Source organism: Sphaerodactylus townsendi, linkage group LG09 (genome assembly GCF_021028975.2).
Source record: "Sphaerodactylus townsendi isolate TG3544 linkage group LG09, MPM_Stown_v2.3, whole genome shotgun sequence".
Taxonomy (NCBI): Eukaryota; Metazoa; Chordata; class Lepidosauria; order Squamata; family Sphaerodactylidae; genus Sphaerodactylus; species Sphaerodactylus townsendi.
The window spans coordinates 70,791,223-70,811,479 of record NC_059433.1 but is presented as its reverse complement, the minus strand read 5'-3'; the positions used below and the strand labels follow the sequence as shown (position 1 = coordinate 70,811,479).

Below are 20,257 nucleotides of genomic sequence, written 5' to 3'. Positions count from 1 at the left end.
AAGGAAACTCAAGATGGCTTACAAGCTCCTTTCCCTTCCTCTCCCCACAACACACACCTTGTGAGGTAGGTGGGGCTGAGAGAGTTCAGAGAGAACTGTGACTAGCCCAAGGTCACCCAGGAGGAATGTAGGGGTGCGGAAACACACCTGGTTCACCAGATAAGCCTCTGCCACTGAGGTGGAGAATCAAACCCGGTTCTCCAGATTAGAATCCACCTGCTCTTAGCCACTGCACCATGCTGACTCTAAAGGCAATAATGCTTGCAAAGGTCCGAGGCAGCGGGAAAAGAGCAACACTTAACATGAGATCGATTGACTCAATCTAGGAAGCCTCGAGCCTCCGTTGACAGGACCTGAGAAAGGCTGTAAGCAGTAGGGCATTTTGGAGGATATTGGCCCTTTCCCCACTTACCTTGGTCCGAGGGTTGCTGCGCGCAATTCCCAGCGCGTGCAATTCCTGGCGCGCACCCCAGCTTCCCCATGACCCCGCGCTCTGTGCGGGGTCATCAAAAGGCGCCATTTCAAAAGGCGCCAGGAATAACGAGTGCTGAGGGGGCGCGACAGCGGCAGTGTCGGGGCAACTGCGCTGTCGCCGCTCCTGTAGTGGGGAGTGCTGTGGGACCCCGCGCTACTGGAGGAGAGTAGCACGGGGTTTAAGGTAAGCTGACCAGACATCCCTCTTTTGGTGGGACAGTCCAGCCTTCAAACAATTTGTCCCGCGTCCTGCGGGTTCTTTAAATTGTCCCGATTGAAACTATATATTAGCTGGAACTATATTTTAACTGGAACTATCGTGTATATGCCAATAAAGGCTTATTGAATTGAATTGAATTGAAATTGTCCCGATTTTTGGGAGGCTGCCGCACTGCCTTCTGGGGTGCAAGGCAGTGTGGCAGCCTCCCGTGCGTGCGGCCGCAGAAGCGCACGGCCTTCTGGGGCTTGCCGTTTCCCGCCCTGTCACGGCAAGCCCCAGAAGGCCGTGCCCGCATGCGGCCGCCTACCCTCCATCCTGGTTCACAAAGGTGACCATCTGGTCACCTTAGTTTAAGGTAAGTGGGGAAAGGGCCATTGATTCATAGGGTCTTTGTGAGTCGAAAGCGACTTGGTGGCCCTTTACGCGGACACATTTAAGATATTGTTGCTTCTCCTTTAAAAAGTGAAACATCTGCTCGTCACTCTTATTTAATATTCCTTTCACTAGGCGAGCCTCTCAGGACTTTAGTTCTCAAAGCTGTGGCTTTAAAGCTTTCTCTCTCATCCCTCCGTCATCTCACATCTATGTTTATTGAGCATTAACAAACCCCACCCCTCCAGCAGACAACAGAAGCAGTTTTAGGAATGGGTGCCTCTGGCTGTATTTGCCAAACTTAGTTGGGTGGCGAGTCAGCCTGTGGCTTTGGTGGTGTCTGCTAAAGAAGACTCTTCAGAGCCTAAAATAACCATTCAGGAATTCTTGGGAAAGGGCCTAGGTTATAACTGGATGTGGGGAGAAATGTCAGCGATGACGGAGCGTGTTGTTTTTTTTCCTATTTCACCAAAGAAAAAGCAAGGAAGGTCCAGATTGATCTCAGTCGTCCCCGTGAGCATGGCTGAACTTCAACTTCAGGATTCAAAAGGCTACGGATTATGGGTTACTAAATATCCCAAATAACACAAGTACCCATTTTTTAAAATAGAAAAATAATTTGGAAGAGGAGGCATTGGAGCAGAGAAGAAGGGGGCTATTCCTTTTCCTGCCTTTAGATTTTACAAATTGCCTTCCAAGTAATTTCCCCTCTGTCGATGTTGAGTACATGGATCAATATGGGTTTTGCACCCCTTAGGATAAAAAGCTGTATAGGTTGCCAATCTCCAGGGGGGGCCTGGAGATTGCCTGGAATTACAGTTGATCCCCAGACTACGGAGATCAGTTGCTGTGGAGATAGTGGCTTTTGCGGGGGAGGGGTGTGTAGATTCTGTGGCATTATATATTAGCAGAGTTTAAAGCAGAGTCACTCTGGTAAGTCTTCTTGCATTCACTGCAGCCTCCTATCACTCTTAGAAAAGAATACTCTCCACACAAGACATTCTTTCCATAGGAAGGTTTTACTTTAGCAATTGCAAGGTTACACAAGACTATACTATACAAGACTATAAGGCCATTTCCCCCTCAGTCTGCAAATCATTGCTCTACTGCTTACTGGCTCAGGAATAAACATAATGCCTTTTCTCGATACAGGCTAATCTTTTGTAGCTCATGCAACTGTTTCCTCTGTTGCTTTCCAGGGACAACTTCATCATTTGCCCCACCATAGAGATGGCCAGGCACTGGGCAGGTAGCAACAAAGGAAATGTATTCATGTACCACGTACCAGAGAGTTCGTCCTTGAGCAGGTAAGATGATGGATGGAATTCTGTTTGACAATGGAGCGTATAACAAAGAATAGTATCAATCAAGCCATCATAGCGTAATAGTTAAGAGCAGCAGACTCCAATCTGCAGAACTGGGTTGGATTCCCCTCTCCTCCACACGAAGTCTGCTGGGTGACCTTGGACTAGTCACAGTTCTCTCTGAACTCTCCCATCCCCACCAACCTCACAAGCTGTTTGTTATGAGAAGAGGAGGGAAGGAAACCCCACCCGCAATACAATGCCATCAACCACATCTTTGCATAACAAGTTCCACCCAAGCACTTACTGATTGGTTCCCCACCCTGGGACATGAACATTAGAACATAAGAACTAGCCTGCTGGATCAGACCAGAGTCCATCTAGTCCAGCACTCTGCTACTCGCAGTGGCCCACCAGGTGCCTTTGGGAGCTCAAGTGCAGGAGGTGAAAGCAATGGCCTGCTGCTGCTGCTGCTCCTGAGCACCTGGTCTGCTAAGGCATTTGCAATCTGAGATCAAGGAGGATCAAGATTGGTAGCCATGGATCGACTTCTCCTCCATCAATCCATCCAAGCCCTTTTTAAAGCTATCCAGGTTAGTGGCCATCACCACCTCCTGTGGCAGCATATTCCAAACACCAATCACACGTTGCGTGAAGAAGTGTTTCCTTTTATTAGTCCTAATTCTTCCCCCCAGCATTTTCAATGAATGCCCCCTGGACAATATATATCCCACTAAACATTTGCTTCTCACAGGACAGAGTGTGTAACAGACTTCCCTCTGTGATACACCTCTGAAGATGCCAGCCACAGATGCAGGCGAAACGTTAGGAACAAGATCCACCAGACCATGGCCACACAGCCCGGAAAACCCACCACAACCAGGAGGGAAGGAGTCTGTAAGCTGCTCTGAGACTCCTTAAAGGTGGAGAAGAGCGGGGCAGAACACCCAACTCTTCTTCAGTACACGAGCTTGTGCTGTAAACTGGAACCTTGAGGTTATCAGTCATAGGCCAATTATGCACAGGCGTGTGCCTCGAGGCAAGGTGAACGTACGTCAGGGCAAGATCTCTTGCACAGAAATATTTTCCTGAGCCCCACAAATCACTGTCCAGTTCCCCTGCACCAAGCAACACCACTTCGAGCATGAGTGGTGATTTACCAGTGAGCACACCTTTGCCCCAGTCATCTTCTGTCTGCCTACCTAGCTTCACCCCTCCCACACCTGGGGCACGCCTCTCCCATTCCCCCCTCCCTGTGGCCACTTCCTCCTCCTCATTCTTCATTGATTGCTTCCTCCCGCCTCACCCCTGCCAACTATTTTCTTTTTTAAAAAATATTTTAATTGATATTTCAGAATTATTACAGATTTATATTGTATGTCTTATATTTCATCCTCTATATCCTTTCCCCCCTTTTTTCCCCTCCCCTCTCTTCTTCTCTTCTTTAGATGCGCAGCAGCAGGTCCATTCTTTTCCAATCTTCTTGTCCATTTTTCTTCTGCCATTCCAGTTTCGTTTAACCAGTCTTTGAATTCCATCCAGATCCACTTCATATCTTTTTGTTTTTCTTGCCCATATTTGATTTCTTGACATTATGTCAAAAATGTCTAATTGTCTTTGCTCCCATATATATTCCAACCATTTCTGCATTGTCCAGATTTTTTTTTGTCTTTCCACCCCAATGCTATTACTGCATGGGCCGCTCTGACCATGAATTTGAAAAACTTTCTCTTTCTTTGTTCTATTATTATATAATCCAATATGCCTATAAATAATACATCTATGTTTATCTTTATTTTACCTTTACATATTTTTCAATATATATTATAACATTTTCCCACAAATGTTTTACTTCTGGACATTCTAGCCACATGTGGGTATATATTGCATTTTTATCCAACTATTTTCTGACCCAGGCGGGTAGCATTTGGACAGAGAAAGATTATTGTTAGTTCCGTCTGCTTGGACAGACGGGAGACTGAGCAGTTTGTCTTAAACAGAACACAACGTCACAATCGAGGGGATTGGGGATTGGGAGAGGAGCAGCAGTGGCGTAGGAGGTTAAGAGCTCGTGTATCTAATCTGGAGGAACCGGGTTTGATTCCCAGCTCTGCCGCCTGAGCTGTGGAGGCTTCTCTGGGGAATTCAGATTAGCCTGTACACTCCCACACACGCCAGCTGGGTGACCTTGGGCTAGTCACAGCTTCTCGGAGCTCTCTCAGCCCCACCTACCTCACAGGGTGTTTGTTGTGAGGGGGGAAGGGCAAGGAGATTGTAAGCCCCTTTGAGTCTCCTGCAGGAGAGAAAGGGGGGGTATAAATCCAAACTCTTCTTCTTCTGAAAGACGGATCAGCGGGCAAGCAGCGGGGAAAGAATTCACTGCCTCATAGAGTGGTGGAGTCTCCTTCTTTGGAGGTTTTTAAACAGAGGCTGGATGAACATATATCAGGAGTGCTTTAATTGTGTGTTCATGCATCGCAGGGGTTTTAGACTCGATGTCCCGTGTGGTCTCTTCCAACTCTATGATTCTATAAATCTTTTCAGATTTGTTATTACTTTAATATTTGTTATTTATTATAGCTCAATACTGATATATTGATATAAACAGATACTCGCTGCAAAATCGCTGTCTTTTATTGCGTTTTGAAAACATGACGTCTGGCTCCAAATGGCAAATCAGCCATTTTCCTCACCCTCAGACTCCTAACAGCTGTTCAAACTATCAACAGGCTGGGAGGAGATTATGTGGGATGGATTATGTTATATCTCAAAGAATCAGGAGTCGGAGGAACAAAACATGGTGCTTTATTTCAAAGCTGCTACTCACACATAGCCTAAAATCACTCTGCAGCTGTGCTCAATATAACACACCTACTGATTACCAATTCCAGTGCAACAGCTGCAGACTCTTAAAACAATACAGTACCTCACACATCAATACAATACATTACACCCCTTCCCCCTAACTCCTGTAATAATCTGGTGGGATTCTCTTTCGCTGAGATCGTCTCAGCTCCCGCTCTGGCTCCTGAGTCTGTGTTTGTTCCTGGTTCTGCAAAACAATTGGACCCTTTGCTGTTTCCTTATCCTGCATCTCCATCTGTGCCCTTAACACCCCAGGTTCCTCTGGGACAATTGGACTATTTACTGCTTCCTCATCCTGCAGCTCCATCTGCCCCCTTAACGCCCTAGATTCGAGGACCTGGGGTTCCTGATCTACTGTTGGACCTGGCACTCTCTTCCTTACTTGGTCAACATGTCTGCGGATCACCCGCCCCTCTTCAGTTTCCACCCTATAAGACAAGGGCCCTGTCGGCTGCCTCACAACTGCTGGGACCCAACATGGACCTGCTCCATAATTTCGGACATACACCGTATCATCCCTATCAAATGTCCGAGGTGCTTTCAACACCTGATCTTCTTTCCGTGGGCGATCATCAACTGAATGGGATGCATTCGGTCCAGCAGCGTTGTAAGTTTCGATTCATTAGCAACTCCGCAGGACTCCTCCCGGTGGCTGTGCGGTGTTATGTGCTGTGTCAACAAAAAATTAAGCCAACCGACAGGTGCCAATCCCCTCTACTATTGTCAGTAAATGCATCGCCGTTTATGCACGCACCATCGCTTTCTGCCTGCCCATTCATTGCCGGATGAAAAGGGGCGAGGTAACCTGGCGAATAACACCATTGGCCAGGAATACTCTAGACTCCTTGGATACAAGCGGCTGTCCCATTATCCGATACCACCGTATCCGGGAGGCCATGGAGTTGCAAATAACTTACGCAGTGCCCTAATAACTGTTTGTGATGTCATTGACATTACTGGCACTACTTCTAGCCATTTGGAATATGAGTCCACTACGATGAGAAACACCTGGCCTTGGAAAGGCCCTGCAAAATCAATATGTACCCTTGACCATGGTCTTTTGTGGACTCCCATTGATAGGTAGGGGCCTGAGGGTGGGGCAGGTCGTGTTATCTGACACTCCCTGCACCTGGCCACCCATTCTTCTATTTCACTATCCATCTTTGGCCACCACACATAACTACGGGCCAATGCCTTCATTCTCACTATTCCGGGGTGCCCTACATGTAAGGCCTCCAGCACCTAATCCTTAAAGCTGGTGGGATCACTACTCTATTTCCCCACAGTAAGGACCCCTTGTGGACAGATATCTCGTGCTGCCTCATTCCAAATGGTCTGAATTTTTCCTCTAACTTTACCCAATGGCCAACCCTTCCATGCCCAATTCAAAACTTCGGGCAAGCACTGGGTCCCATAGCTGACCTTTCTGCTATTTCTGCAGCTTGCACTGGAGGCTCTGATAACTTGATTCCAACATCAAAACCTCCAAAAGTGGGGAATGATCTTCCTCCTCCCTTTGTACTGGCAAGCGACTCAACGCATCTACATGACCAATTTTCTTTCCCGACTGGTGCTGCAAGACATAATCATATGCATTCAGGAACATTGCCCACCGCAGCATTCTAGGGGACAATATCTGTGGTGTCTGGCGCTCTGAGGAAAATAATCCCAACAGCTGACTTATGGTCCTGTAACAATCATAAATGGTCGCCCATACACTTAATCATGAAACTTCTTAACCCCAGCCACTATTGCTAATGCCTCCTTATCAATTTTAGCGTAATTTACGGCTCCGTTGTAGACAACGTCCTAGACTAATACGCAATTGGAGCTTCCCGCATATCCTCCAATTGATGGCTCAACACTGCTCCAACTCCATACAGGGAGGCATCGCACGTCAAAATTAATGGCTTCCTCTCATCAAAATGAACCAATACACTTTCTGATGACAACAATCGTTTGACATCTCGGAATGCCTTCTCATGCTGACTTGTCCACTGCCACACTGCACCGTTTATTTAATAAGCGGTGCAGTGGCTCCTCGATTGTGGCCTTATGCTCTAAGAATGAATGGTAAAAATTTAGCAATCCCAAAAATGCCTGTAACTCTTGCTTTGACTGTGGTGCTGGGGCATCCTGGATGGCCCTCACCTTTGCTGATGTCTGGTGGATTCCCCTTGCATCTACCATGTATCCCAAAAACTCTACTTGCGCTCCTCCAAACCGCATTTTTTGGCTTAACGCGCAACCCTACATCTGAGAAGCACTGCAGTACTTTCTGTACCCGTGTCATCAGTTCCTCCTCAGTTGCACCCACTATCAAGACATCATCAAAATATGGTATGACTCCCGGCAAGTTTCTTAATATTTCTTCCATCAAGCTCTGGAATATCCCAGGAGCTACGCTCACTCCAATTGCAGCCGCTTTACTCTGAATGCCTTGTTAGTCACTATCGTCTGGGCTTCTGCAGTGGCATCATCCACTTCCAGCTGTTGGTATGCCTGCGCTAGATCTAATTTTGCAAAAACCTTTCCCCCTGCCAATGTTGCTAACAACTGACTGACAACTGGCACTGGGTAATGCGGATGTTTCTGCAATGCCTTGTTAATTGTGCACTTATAATCAGCACAAATCGCACATCCCCATTGGCCTTCAGGGGGGTCCTGGTGGAGTTTCCATTTTGCATTTACCACTGGCTCAATATTCCCTGTTCCAATAACCGATCTAGTTCTGCATCCACTTTAGAGCATAAAGCAAATGGAATACTATGCCGTGATTTTAGGCGTATTAAGGGGGGTACTAAAGGATCAAGATGCAATGATATAGGTGGACCCTTATACTGCCCAGTCCCTCAGCAAACACACTCTTAAATTCCTCCCACTAGCACCTCCCATGTCAACTTGCTAACCTCATGAATTCCAGTAATTACAATTCCCAACCTCCCCAACCAGTCCAACCCCAATAGGCTCGTCCGCCTTCCTTCCACTATTAACAATTTCAAACATCCATCAAACATATGATATTTCACATGGACATTACACATGCCAACCACAGGTACTCTATGTCCTTGATAATCCGTGAAGTGGTAAAGTCACAAGATTGAATGTCCAAATCATCCTGTGGGCAAAATGTTTTATAAGTGTCCCATGAAGCGATGGAGAATGCTGACCCAGAATCCACTTCCATCACACAAAGGGACATCCTGGATCTTCACAGTCACCGACAACTTACGCTGGATCTCGGGTTGCATCGTGGTTAATTACATCAGCTGCGTAAACACCATCACACTGCTCATGTGGGGGTTGGCCAGTCAAGCCAGCTACATGGGGACAGCAAGGTGCATCCACAGAGTGTGTAGCAGATGAGCCGGGAACATGTCTTCTTGGTCCCTGATGCCTTTTCTCTGCACACTCTCCCAATATGCCCCTAGCGTTTACAACAGAAACATTGTGCCTCTTTAAATTTACACCTTTCTCTCTCATGGGGCCCACCACAACTCATACATTTCTCTGTTAACATCCTCCCCTCTGTTGTGGTGGTCTTCCCATCTTCATTGCACCATGCTGCAGTCTCTGAATTTCACCATTACCCGGGTCTACAGTCCCACTGCCAGCTGTTTGCAATCTCTGTGGGCTCCTGGCTTGTCGCACCTCCCGAGTAGAGGCTGCAGCAAGTTCAAAATTCAAGGCTTCTTGGTATGCCGTTTGAAAAGTCAAGTCTGTCTTTGCCAGCAGCAACTTTTGCAATGGTGCCTCTCTCAGACCACAGACCAGGCGATCCCTTAACATTTCTTCCAAATTGGAGAAATTACATTGTTATTATAACCGCGCGTAAGACTGCAACATAATCTGCAATGCTTTCAGTCCCCTCCTGATCACGTTTATAAAAAAAACTCCGTCTAGATATTTCTGACGGTTGGGGAATGAAATGGTTCCTTAATGCAGTCAGTATCTCTACAAGCGGTGTTGCTGATAAGTCTCTTGGCGCTATCAATGCTGAGGCGAGGTCAAACACCCCTTCACCACAGAGGCTCAAAAAACACGGCTCTTTTCCTTTCTGGGTCTGTTATGCCATTTGCCAGAAGATAAAATTCCAATCGGGCCTCATAACTCTGCCACTTCAAAGGAAACTCCAAATTAAACTGTTCCAGCTGCCCTTGAAAAGCCATAATTTACTCACAGTCCTTGCTTCACAAAAACTTGCTAGACTCGTCATAAGTTTATCCTCGTCGCCAATATGTTATATCTCAAAGAATCAGGAGTCGGAGGAACAAAACATGGTGCTTTATTTCAAAGCTGCTACTCACACATAGCCTAAAATCACTCTGCAGCTGTGCTCAATATAACACACCTACTGATTACCAATTCCAGTGCAACAGCTGCAGACTCTTAAAACAATACAGTACCTCACAATCAATACAATACATTACAGATTACATGTGGTGAGCTATAGTGAGAACATTCGATTATGGCAATGCCCCCTCCTCCTGTGTCGTGACGGAAGCTTATCCCTCCCTCCAAAGAAGCACCAGCATTTATTGCAAGGGCATTTCTCCTGTTGCAGTTGGATAAATACTTGCATTGGAGTCCTGCCCCCCCCCCCACTGGTGAAAAGAGCACTCCCCCCTGAAATTTCAATGGCAAAATCACAATATACCTAGCACTCCTATGACACTCCAGATGTTCCTGGACTACATGCTGGCAGGGGCTGATGGGAATTGTAGTCCATGAACATCTGGAGTCCCATAGGTTCGCCACCACTGGGCTATACCCAGCTGCATAAGATACTTGAAATATTATCTCTGTTGAACTACTAAAATGAGGTGCCTTTTTGGGGAGGGAGGGGATATCTGATCCCATCCCAATGGCATAGCGCCAAGGAGGAGGGGTGCGCACGACGCACTGGCCGCGTGCCGGTGCAGGGGTGTTCCGGGGTGGGTGGGGGCGTGGCAGGGACGCAGGGCACACACGTGCCCTGGGCACAGTTCCCCCTAGCTCCAGCCCTGTCACATCCAATGGAAATACACATGCAGATGTGCTGGGCTGTACCGGGTGGAGATGTCGGTCCAATGAACATGATGCCATTCAGCCCTGCAACCAGACCCCAGGGCAAAGGGTAATAATTCCTGCCCCGCTGCAGATAAGGTGAGAAGTGTGGAGAACTGGGTAATAACACTGGGTAATAACAGCAAACACGCCCTGAAGCAAAGACTGTGCAGTGAATGGTCCTTCTTGGTCGCAGTAGACATAATGGGTCATACAATCTTGACCGGCTTATGTGAGGTGCCTGGTTCAGTGGTTTTTATTCTGTTTTCTTCACCCTTTGGCTCATTCCGCACATGCAAAATAATGCACTTTCAAACTGCTTTCAGTGCTCTTTGAAGCTGTGCGGAATGGCAAAATTCACTTGCAAACAGTTGTGAAAGTGGTTTGAAAACGCATTATTTTGTGTGTGCGGAAGGGGCCTTTGAGTAGCCGGCAATGCTACCTCTTGATGGTTACATAGCAATATCCAGATGCTCATGTGCCTCAGCCAGAGACCTCAGGAAGGAACGAGGTGCCTTTTCATCTTCCAGTTTCAGCGCTGTGGTTTTAAACAAATGAAGTCTGGAGCGAGCCGATTGCAACCTTTGCTAAAGCAACGCAGCTAAAAAGGAAACTTTCTGCATTTCCCTTTCTGTGACTTTCAGCGTGCAAAACAGTTAAAATGATCCATCCATTTTTCTGCTGCTGCTTATATATGAAGCTGTCCTTATAGGGCCTTTCCCCACATACCTTATTCCCCCCTATGCCGCATGCTGCTCTCAGCGCGCGACATCCCTGGTGTGCACCCAGGGGTCCCCGGGGTCATCACAAGGCACGGGGTCATCACAAGGCGCCGTTTAAAAGAGCGCCAGGGATGCCGCTCGCTGAGGGGGCACGACAGCGGCAGCGTCGGGACGGCTGCGCTGTCAACTCCCTTGTCGTGGGGAGTGCCGGGGGACCCCGCGCTACTTGAGTAGAGTAGCACAGGGCTTAAGGTAAGTGGGGAAAGGCCCATAGGCTTCTGGTCCACCTAGCCCTGTACAGTGACTCTGGTTGGTTCATACTCTCTTGGAGGACCTCTTACGCTGAGTGAGACCTTTCCCAGTGGGAGCTCAGAAGAGCTGAACATTGCACGGCTGGCTGCTGAAATCTTTTGCCCCAGCATCATGCAGTAAAGAATGAGAATTTAACTCTTCAACCTCCACTCAGTGTTATGATTTGAAACTGGGCTCCTTGTATTATTGAAGGCTTTCACGGCCAGATTCAACTGGTTCTGGTGGGTTTTCCGAGCTGTGTGGCTGTGGTCTGGTAGATCTTGTCCTAACGTTTCGCCTGCATCTGTGGCTGGCACAGTGTGTAACAAGACTTCTCTCTGTGATACGCCTCTGAAGATGCCAGACACAGATGCAGGCGAAATGTTAGGAACAAGATCTACCAGACCATGGCCACACAGTCCAGAAAACCTACCAGAACCAGTTGGGCTTCTTGATTTATTATTAGGATTTGAAAGGTTTTTTTTTTTTTAACTTTAAAGAACATATTTTCTTTCCTTTTAAACTGAGAGTAGCCCACCAGGAAAGCCAGTTTCAAAAAACAACAGTGAGTGACGTTTGAAAAGTTTAAACCGACTCTCTCTTCCCAGCACAACCTCAAGGCAAATTGAGGCTATCTGAGCTTGCAGTTTGCATGCTATGCACAGGACAAGATGTCTCATCTCTTTGTGCTCTGAGGCGTAACAGATTGAACTGGGGTGTCTGGGCTCTGCCCCTGAACGGCACGCTTTCATTGCAAATGCAAACTCATTCTCTTAGTTAGGCTGATTCTGCATGGGCCAAAAACAGCAGTGTGAAAAGGGTGTGAAAATGGTGCAAAAGGGTTTAAAACGGTGTAAAAGGATTTATACCGTTTTCACACCGTTTTCGCTGTTTTTGACCCATGTGGAATCAGGCTTAGATTGCAGAAACAACCCATTTTGAACTTTCACAAGTTTTTGAAGCACCAGAAAAAGCGTCCGTGGACCAAACTGTCACTAGTAAACTTTCACAGGATGTGCTGTATCACCGTGCTGTGAGTTTCGATACAGCCACATTATGTCATTGGCTGCTTTTCTTGGAAGAAGAAGATGATGAAGGGTTTGGATTTATACCCTGCCTTTCTCTCCTGTAAGGAGTCTCAAAGTGGCTTACAAACTCCTTTCCTTTCCTCTCCTCGCGACAGATACCTTGTGAGGTAGGTGGGGCTGAGAGAGTTCTGAGAGGACTGTGACTAGCCCCAGGTCCCCCAGCAGGCTTCCTGGGGAGGAGGAGGGAGAACAAATCCAGTTCACCTGATAAGAGCTCCTGTAAAAGGGTGGGAAATCCAACCCAGTTCTTCGGATTAGAGACCGCCGCTCTTAACCACGACACCAAATGTGAAATAGCATAGTGCTGCCTGTTTCACTTCGTTGCCCCAAAGACATATTCTCAAAATTCCTTGAAGGAACCTTCTATATTCTTGTAACGGTGGCTCATGTTTTTAACCTTTTCTGTCCTCTGATTTAAGACTGCGGCAGCTTATAAATTTAAGTCTCATCCATTTTTATTTTGTGTCTCTATTCAAGCACCTTTTGGAGTCCCCCCCTGTCAATCACGTTGCTGTAGCTGCAGTGCGCAGAGCAGAGAGTTGCTGAGAATGGAAATTTGGGTGGTTTCTTTTCACCCAGCGCTCCATAAAGAATTTGTTTTCTTTACTGTTCCAAATAGTATGGGTAGGAATCTTGTAAAATAAAATAAAAATAATCCTGGGAAGTCTCTGCTAGCTGAACAGTTTTGTTGTTTTTTCCAAGAATGCTGGAGTAAACAGTTTCTACATCTCGGAGAAGTATATAAGTAGGTTATCGGTTTTAATAGCACTGTCCCCAAATATTTACTACTTTTACTACTTTTTCTAACTTGCTTTGGAATGAGAAAATTTGATGCAGCCAAAGAAGCTACCCATCGTTCGTTCGTTCGTTCGTTCGTTCGTTCGTTCGTTCGTTCGTTCGTTCGTTCGTTCTTTCTTTCTTTCTTTCTTTCTTTCTTTCTTTCTTTCTTTCTTTCTTTCTTTCTTTCTTTCTCTCTCTCTCTCTCTCCCTCCCTCCCTCCCTCCCTCCCTCCTCTGACTTCTACTCCCACTCAGAGTTGTTTTCCTTTCTCTTCTTTGCCTTCAATCTCTCCAGTCTCTTTGTCGTCACTGTCCCCAGTTTCTTTTGCCCATGATGTTACCTGTCTCTGTTGCCCTCACTGTTTCCAATATTTTCGGCCCTCACTGTCTGCAGTTCCTTTTACCCTCACTGTTCCCGGTTTCTTTTGCCCATGATGTTACCTGTCTCTGTTGCCCTCATTGTTTCCAATATTTTCTGCCCTCATTGTCTGCAGTTCCTTTTACCCTCACTGTCCACAGTCTCTTTTGCCCTCACTGTTCCCAGTTTCTTTTGCCCATGATGTTACCTGTCTCTGTTGCCCTCACTGTTATTTTCTGCCCTCACTGTTTGCAGTTCCTTTTACTCTCACTGTTCCCAGTTTCTTTTGCCCTTACTGTTCCCAGTTTCTTTTGCTCATGATGACACCTCTCTGTTGCCCTCACTGTTTCCAATATTTTCTGCCCTCACTGTCCCCAGTCTCTTTTGCTGTCACTGTCCACAGTATCTTTTGCCCTTACTGTTCCCAGTTTCTTGTGCCCATGATGTTACCTGTCTCTTTTGCCCTCACTGTCCCCAGTCTCTTTTGCTGTCGCTGTCCACAAGCTCTTTTGCCCTCACTGTCCCCAGTCTCTTTTGCTGTCGCTGTCCACAATCACTTTTGACATCACTGTCCCCAGTCTCTTTTGCTGTCGCTGTCCACAATCACTTTTGCCCTAACTGTCCCCAGTCTCTTTTGCTGTCACTGTCCACAATCACTTTTGACATCACTGTCCCCAGTCTCTTTTGCTGTCACTGTCCACAATCACTTTTGACATCACTGTTCCCAATCTCACTTGTCATTTTTCCTGTTTTATCTGATTGACTGCAGCCATCTGCTTGATTTTGTTAACAGGAAATAATAAGGTTCATAAGAGCAACCCTTCAGCTGCAGCACTGTGATGTCACAATTGGTAAAATCGTGCGTTATCACAGCCACTTTGAGTAAGTGGCTGGGAGACCAGGGGCCCCCTTCCCTAAAGGTGACAAGAACCATCATTTGCCATTGACAGAATACAAATATATTGTCAAGTAGCAAAAAAAAAACTGTTGAAAAGAAGAGGTGCATTTCAGCACAAAAATGAACACAGAACTACAGTTGGGATCCAAACCCGGTTGTTTTTTCTGCTCGAAGAAGGCTGTTTCCAATGGTGGAATGAGAGAGGTGGTTCATTCAGATTCCCCCTCCCACTGCAGACCCCACGCTGCACTCAGCATAGTTCTGTGGGGGCACCATTTCAGGCAGGAGGGGGGGGAAAGCTCTGTTCAGATCACTTCGGATCCTAGCCTAGGTAAATGGTTTGAGCTTCCTACCAAAACGAAGGTGAAGTCAAGATGATCCCCCCCTCTGTCTTTTCAGTTGCTCCTCCCAGAGCCGCCCAAACAGAAATGCTTCCTCTGGGACCAGCTCCACATTCTCAGCATACTTGTGGAGTCGCCAACGTCTCCTCAGCCAGCTCACTGGTTTCTGTTTTCATGCTTGGTGGCCAAGTGTGTCAGTGCATTCCTAGCTGGACTGCTGGCCTACAGGAGGAACATGGGGGTCCCCTGGAATTACAGCTCATCTCCAGACTACAGATAAGAACAAAAGAACGAGCCTGCTGGATCAGACCAGGGTCCATCTAGTCCAGCACTCTGTTACTCACAGTGACCCACCAGGTGCCTTCGGGAGCTCACGTGCAGGATGCGAAAGCAATGGCCTTCTGCTGCTGCTGCTCCTGAGCACCTGGTCTGCTAAGGCATTTGCAATCTGAGATCAAGGAGGATCAAGATTGGTAGCCATGGATCGACTTCTCCTCCATAAATCTGTCCAAGCCCCTTTTAAAGCTATCCATGTTAGTGGCCATCACCACCTCCTCTTCTGCTGCTTCCAGGGACTGAGCCTGCCACTCTGTTCTGGTTATCCACCATACTTAAGGTGACCAGATGGTCACCTTTGTGAACCGGGATGGGCGGGTAGGCGGCCGGCCGCGCGCGCGCATGCGCACACAGCCGCAGGAGCACACTGCCTTCTGGGGCGCTCCTGTTTCCCGCCCTGTCACAGGGTGGGAAACGGGAGCACCCCAGAAGGCAGTGCGCTCCTGCGGCCGCGCGCATGGGAGGCTGCCGCACTGCCTTGCGCCCCAGAAGGCAGTGCGACAGCCTTCCAAAAATCGGGACACTTGAAAAAAAACCACGGGACGCGGGACAAATTGTTTTAAGGCGGGACTGTCCCACCAAAAGCGGGATGACTGGTTAGCCTAACCATACTGCAGTCGGCTGGACATTGTAATCCTCCTTGGTAAATAGTCTCCTCGCAGAGCGCAAGGACTCCTACATAGACCCAGGAGCCCCTTTTTAGATAGCAAGGCCTGCTTTGAACACTTCCTCCTTCTTGACATTTATGAATGTGGGGGGCTGGGGAAGAGGGAACAGTCAGGGGAATAAGGAACTGCACCCAATAAGAAACATTTGCTATTATATTTCAAACCCCAGCCTTTTTTAAAATGGGAAAGATGGCAGCAATCAAGCGTGTTTCGGTCTCAGCTATGTTGCTAAACATCCCAAGGAATTATGGTCCCTTTCTGGTATCTTGGAGAACTTTTGCGATTGTCCAGCGAAGTATACGATTGGCAGCCTTCAAATAAAGGCGCCAGCTTTTCTCCGATTATAGTGTTCCCTACCTGGGTTTGAGTTGTTAAATGAAATAATTCAAACCAAAAGTATGCACGCGGCCAAATTCACCAGAGGAATGCCTGAAAATGAGATCATACGATGATAAACAGTGAGGTATGGAAACACTTTATAGAGGAAAGAACTTTGGTTTTCATGCACTGAAAACGCTGACCATTGATAACCAGAGAATAATTCCTAGAGTTTACAGTCATGCCTGCTGGCCATTGGGTGTTGGGGAGAACAGTGCTTGTTTAGCATTTGTCTGGTCATTTCCTAAGCGTACAAAAATGTTCCCATGCAGAACTGTTATATGTCTTTCTCCCGGCTGGCCCACAGATAGCTTTACCCAGAGGTGGGATCCAGCAGGTTCTCACAGGTTCCCGAGAGTAGGTTACTAATTATTTGTGTGTGCCGAGAGGGGGTTACTAATTGGTGATTTTGCCACGTGATTTTTGCCTTCGTTTCGCCCCTCCTCTCAGCAGTAGCGCGCAGAACTTGAAGCAGTCTAGCAGGAGGTGCACCAGCATGCGTGGCAGCCTGCGCCTGCGTGCATTCGTTTCCTGCCCAAGGACCGGAGCAGCGGCTGCATCCTTGCCATAGCCCTGCCCAGGAATGCCCCCGGAATGCCCCGCTCAGCCCCATTGGCGCTACGCAACACCATGGGAACCTGTTCCTAAAATTTTTGGATCCCACCACTGGCTTTACCCATATATTCTCCACAGGGTTCTAAGAGAGAGCAACTTAAATTCAGCTAGTACGGTCAGGCGCCTTCATGTTCTTACTGGTTCTGAAAGATTTGTGCATGGTACATGCAAGGAATCTGAATACTTAGAAAGCTGATTTCTGCATGCATTTTTGTTATCATCATTGATGCATTAAAATTTTGCCCTGCCCCTTGTTCACGTGTTCCATAGGCTACCTGTGATCTGTTCAATATGAAATTGCTTTACATTAAGTCAACTCATCAGTCCGTCCAGCTCAGTATTGGCCCTTTCCACACAAAACCCCCAAACGTTTCTAAAACGTTTTCAATCCCCCCCCGCCTTTACCACAATTTATGTCTGCACTCACACCCTTCAAATGATTCCTGGCTGCCATTTTGTGATTTCTCCCCTGTTTTTTTTAATTATGTTGAGTGATCTGGCTCGATTCAAGGCAGGGTCATGTGTTTGGGCTTCCAGCGTGGCATAGTGGTTAAGAGCAGGCGCACTCTAGTCTGGAGAACCAGGTTTGATTCCCCGCTCTGCCTCTTGACCTGTGAAGGCTTATCTGGTGAACCAGATTAGCTTGTGCACTCCAACACATGCCAGCTGGGTGACCTTGGGCTAGTCACAGTTCTTCGGAGGTCTCTCAACCTACCTACCTCACATGGTGTTTGTTGTGGGGGGTGGGAAGGGAAAGGAGATTGTAAAGCCTGTGTAAGTCCCCTTACAGGAGAGAAAGGGGGATATAAATCCAAACTCCTCCTCCTCCTCCTCCTCCTGCTCTTCTTCTTCTTCTTCTTCTTCTTCTTCTTCTTCTTCTTCTTCTTCTTCTTCTTCTTCTTCTTCTTCTTCTTCTTCTTCTTCTTCTTCTTCTTCTTCTTCTTCTTCTTCTTCTTCTTCTTCTTCTTCTTCTTCTTCTTCTTCTTCCAGGTTCTATTAGGCTAGGAGGAACTTTGGTCTGGTCCTGCAAGTCATTTTTTTAGGACATGGCCATTGCTTCCCCAGTTTGCTTTTCAGTGTCCTATTGGTTGGGTTGCCATCTCTGGGTTAGGAAACACATGGTTATTTGGGAGGTGGAGCCTGCCAAGGGTGGAATTTGGGAAGGGCAGCGACCTCAGCAGGATGTCAGGCTATAGAGTCCACCCTCCAAAGCAGCCATTTTCTCCATTTTCTCTGTCGTCTGGAGATCATTTGAAATCTCCAGGTAGCACCTGGAGGTTAGCAACCCTGTATGCTACAGATGAGCTCATTTGAATGGTATGGAAGACAGGAGCCTCCTCCCCTGCGCTCCGTCTCTCCTTTAAGCCCTCGCTGTTTATGACAAACATTGCTGTAATGCAGGGGGAAAAAACCACATTATTAAGGCCGAATGATTGAGCGCTGATTCAGCTTAATCCTCCTGCAAACATTCAGATATGCTTTAAACTGTTTTTTTCCAGGTCTCTTTGGTGAAGTGCTGGTAAATAATTCACTCTCTAGACGCCAAGTATTATCGAGGTTTTAGGATGGGACCGTGCACAGGAAGGCCAGAGTTGACTTGCATTTCATGGGAAAATATGCATGTGAAAGCATATTTACATTCTTTAAGGGCTATAGGGCTGTGCTGCTGTTTTTCTTGACTCGGAGAAGCCGTTGCAGAGAGCATAGTTTGCATGCAAAGGATTCCAGGTTCGATCCCTGGCATCGTCAACTGGGAATGGCCTTTCTCCGCCTGAGATCCCACAGAGTCATTCCAGCAGACAAAACACCGAGCCAGACGGACCGATGATCGTACTCAATATAAAGCAGCTTAGTGTGGGCTTTGAGAGCCAGCGAGGTATAGTGGTTAAGAGCAGGTAGATTCTGATCTGGAGAATCAGGTTTGATTCTCCACCTGAGTGGCAGAGGCTTATCTGGTGAACCAGCCGCATGTACTCTAGATCCAACCTGTTGGTTTGTATCATAGAATCATAGAGTTGGAACAGACCACAAGGGCCATCAAGTCCAACTTCCTGCCATGCAGGAACCCACAATCAAAGCACTCCTGACACATGATCATCCAGCCTCTGTTAAAAAAAACCTCCAAAGAAGGAGACTCCACCACTTTCTGAGGCAGTGAATTCCTCTGTCAAACAGCCCTGACAGTCAGAAAGTTCTTCCTAATGTTTAGGTGGAATCTCTTTTCCTGTACCTCAAATCCATTACTCCGTGTCCTAGTCTCTGAGGCAACAGAAAACAAGCTTGCCCACTCTTCGACATGACATCCCTTTAAATATTTTAACATAGCTATCATGTCCTCCCCTTAACCTTCGCTTCGCCAGACTAAAGATCCCCAGCTCTTTAAGCCTCTCTCCATAGGGCATAGGTTCCAGACCTTTTGCCAATTTGGTTGCCCTCCTCTGGACACGTACCAGCTTGTCAATATCTTTCTTAAATCGTGGTGCCAAGAACTGAAAACAGTATGTAACCTCTATCTGTGGGTTCTGTGGGGCAGAACTTGGAATGAGTTTGCAACAACAATTTTTTAAAAACAAAATGGTTTACTTTCTTAACATATAACATCAACATTTAACATCACACTTCAAGGTCCTGTTCAGGTTGCATTTTCAAGTCCTTATATTTACAGTCTACTGATACTGCCAAGTTCTTCTTTGCAGGTGGGTTGGCTCCTGAAGACTCCAAGGGCTTGATGAACAGGATTCAACAGGATGAAGGTTTCCAGGAGAACTCTCACCCATTACAACCACAAAAAGAAACCCTGAAACAATAAACTCCAACATTTACAACATAGCAAAAATAAACAACTACCTTCCCAGTAGTTCCCAACAATATTGCAGTTACCTTAACAAGGTGTTAAGGGCTTATACAAACCAAGGTCCGAGTCTGGTAGCCTTGTCTCCTCCAAACTACATGAGCTCTGCAGCCTTCTGCTGCTTTGAGTCTCCACCCCTTTCTGGGTCAACCCGTTCTGAGCATGGGGGTTACAAGTACTCTAGGTGAGGTCTGACCAATGCAGAGTAGAGTCAGTTGTCCTGCCACTTGTCTACAGTCACACGAGTGCTTCCATTGTTAAAGTATTGGGGGGGAGAGGTTTTCCAGCTTCCGCCCCCTTCCCAATGCAGACTTCCACTTTGCCTTCTCCGCTGACTCCCAGGAATGAACTTTGTGGGGAGGCCTCTGTAAGCAGTGGAAGGCAGGGGAATTGGGAAGGTCACACTCCATTCATGAATCTCATTGGACGCCAGCCACCGCTGCCTGTTTGGGCTTCTCTCCCATGGGGCTTTGCTCCCTCAAGGCTATCCTGTCATGATTTCTCGCCCTTAAAGCGGAAAGTTTCTGGAACTGCCTCTCCCGAGTTGAAGTTTATGACATCTCCATACTAGTCTGGGAGGAACTGGTTAAACTTTTGGAAGAAACACATCTTTGGGAAAGGAGGAAGGGGAAATAAATGCCAATGACCATT

General features: G+C 47.1%; 1 protein-coding gene across 1 annotated transcript in view; it reads left to right on the top strand.

Annotated features, from left to right (window-relative positions):
* The window catches only part of TG (thyroglobulin), a 188,198-nt gene that overhangs the window by 160,999 nt on the left and 6,942 nt on the right, over positions 1-20,257 (top strand). The window contains exon 42 of the mRNA XM_048508584.1: positions 2,266-2,373. Coding sequence (XP_048364541.1) covers positions 2,266-2,373 — 108 coding nt within the window. The remainder of the gene's footprint in view (positions 1-2,265; positions 2,374-20,257) is intronic.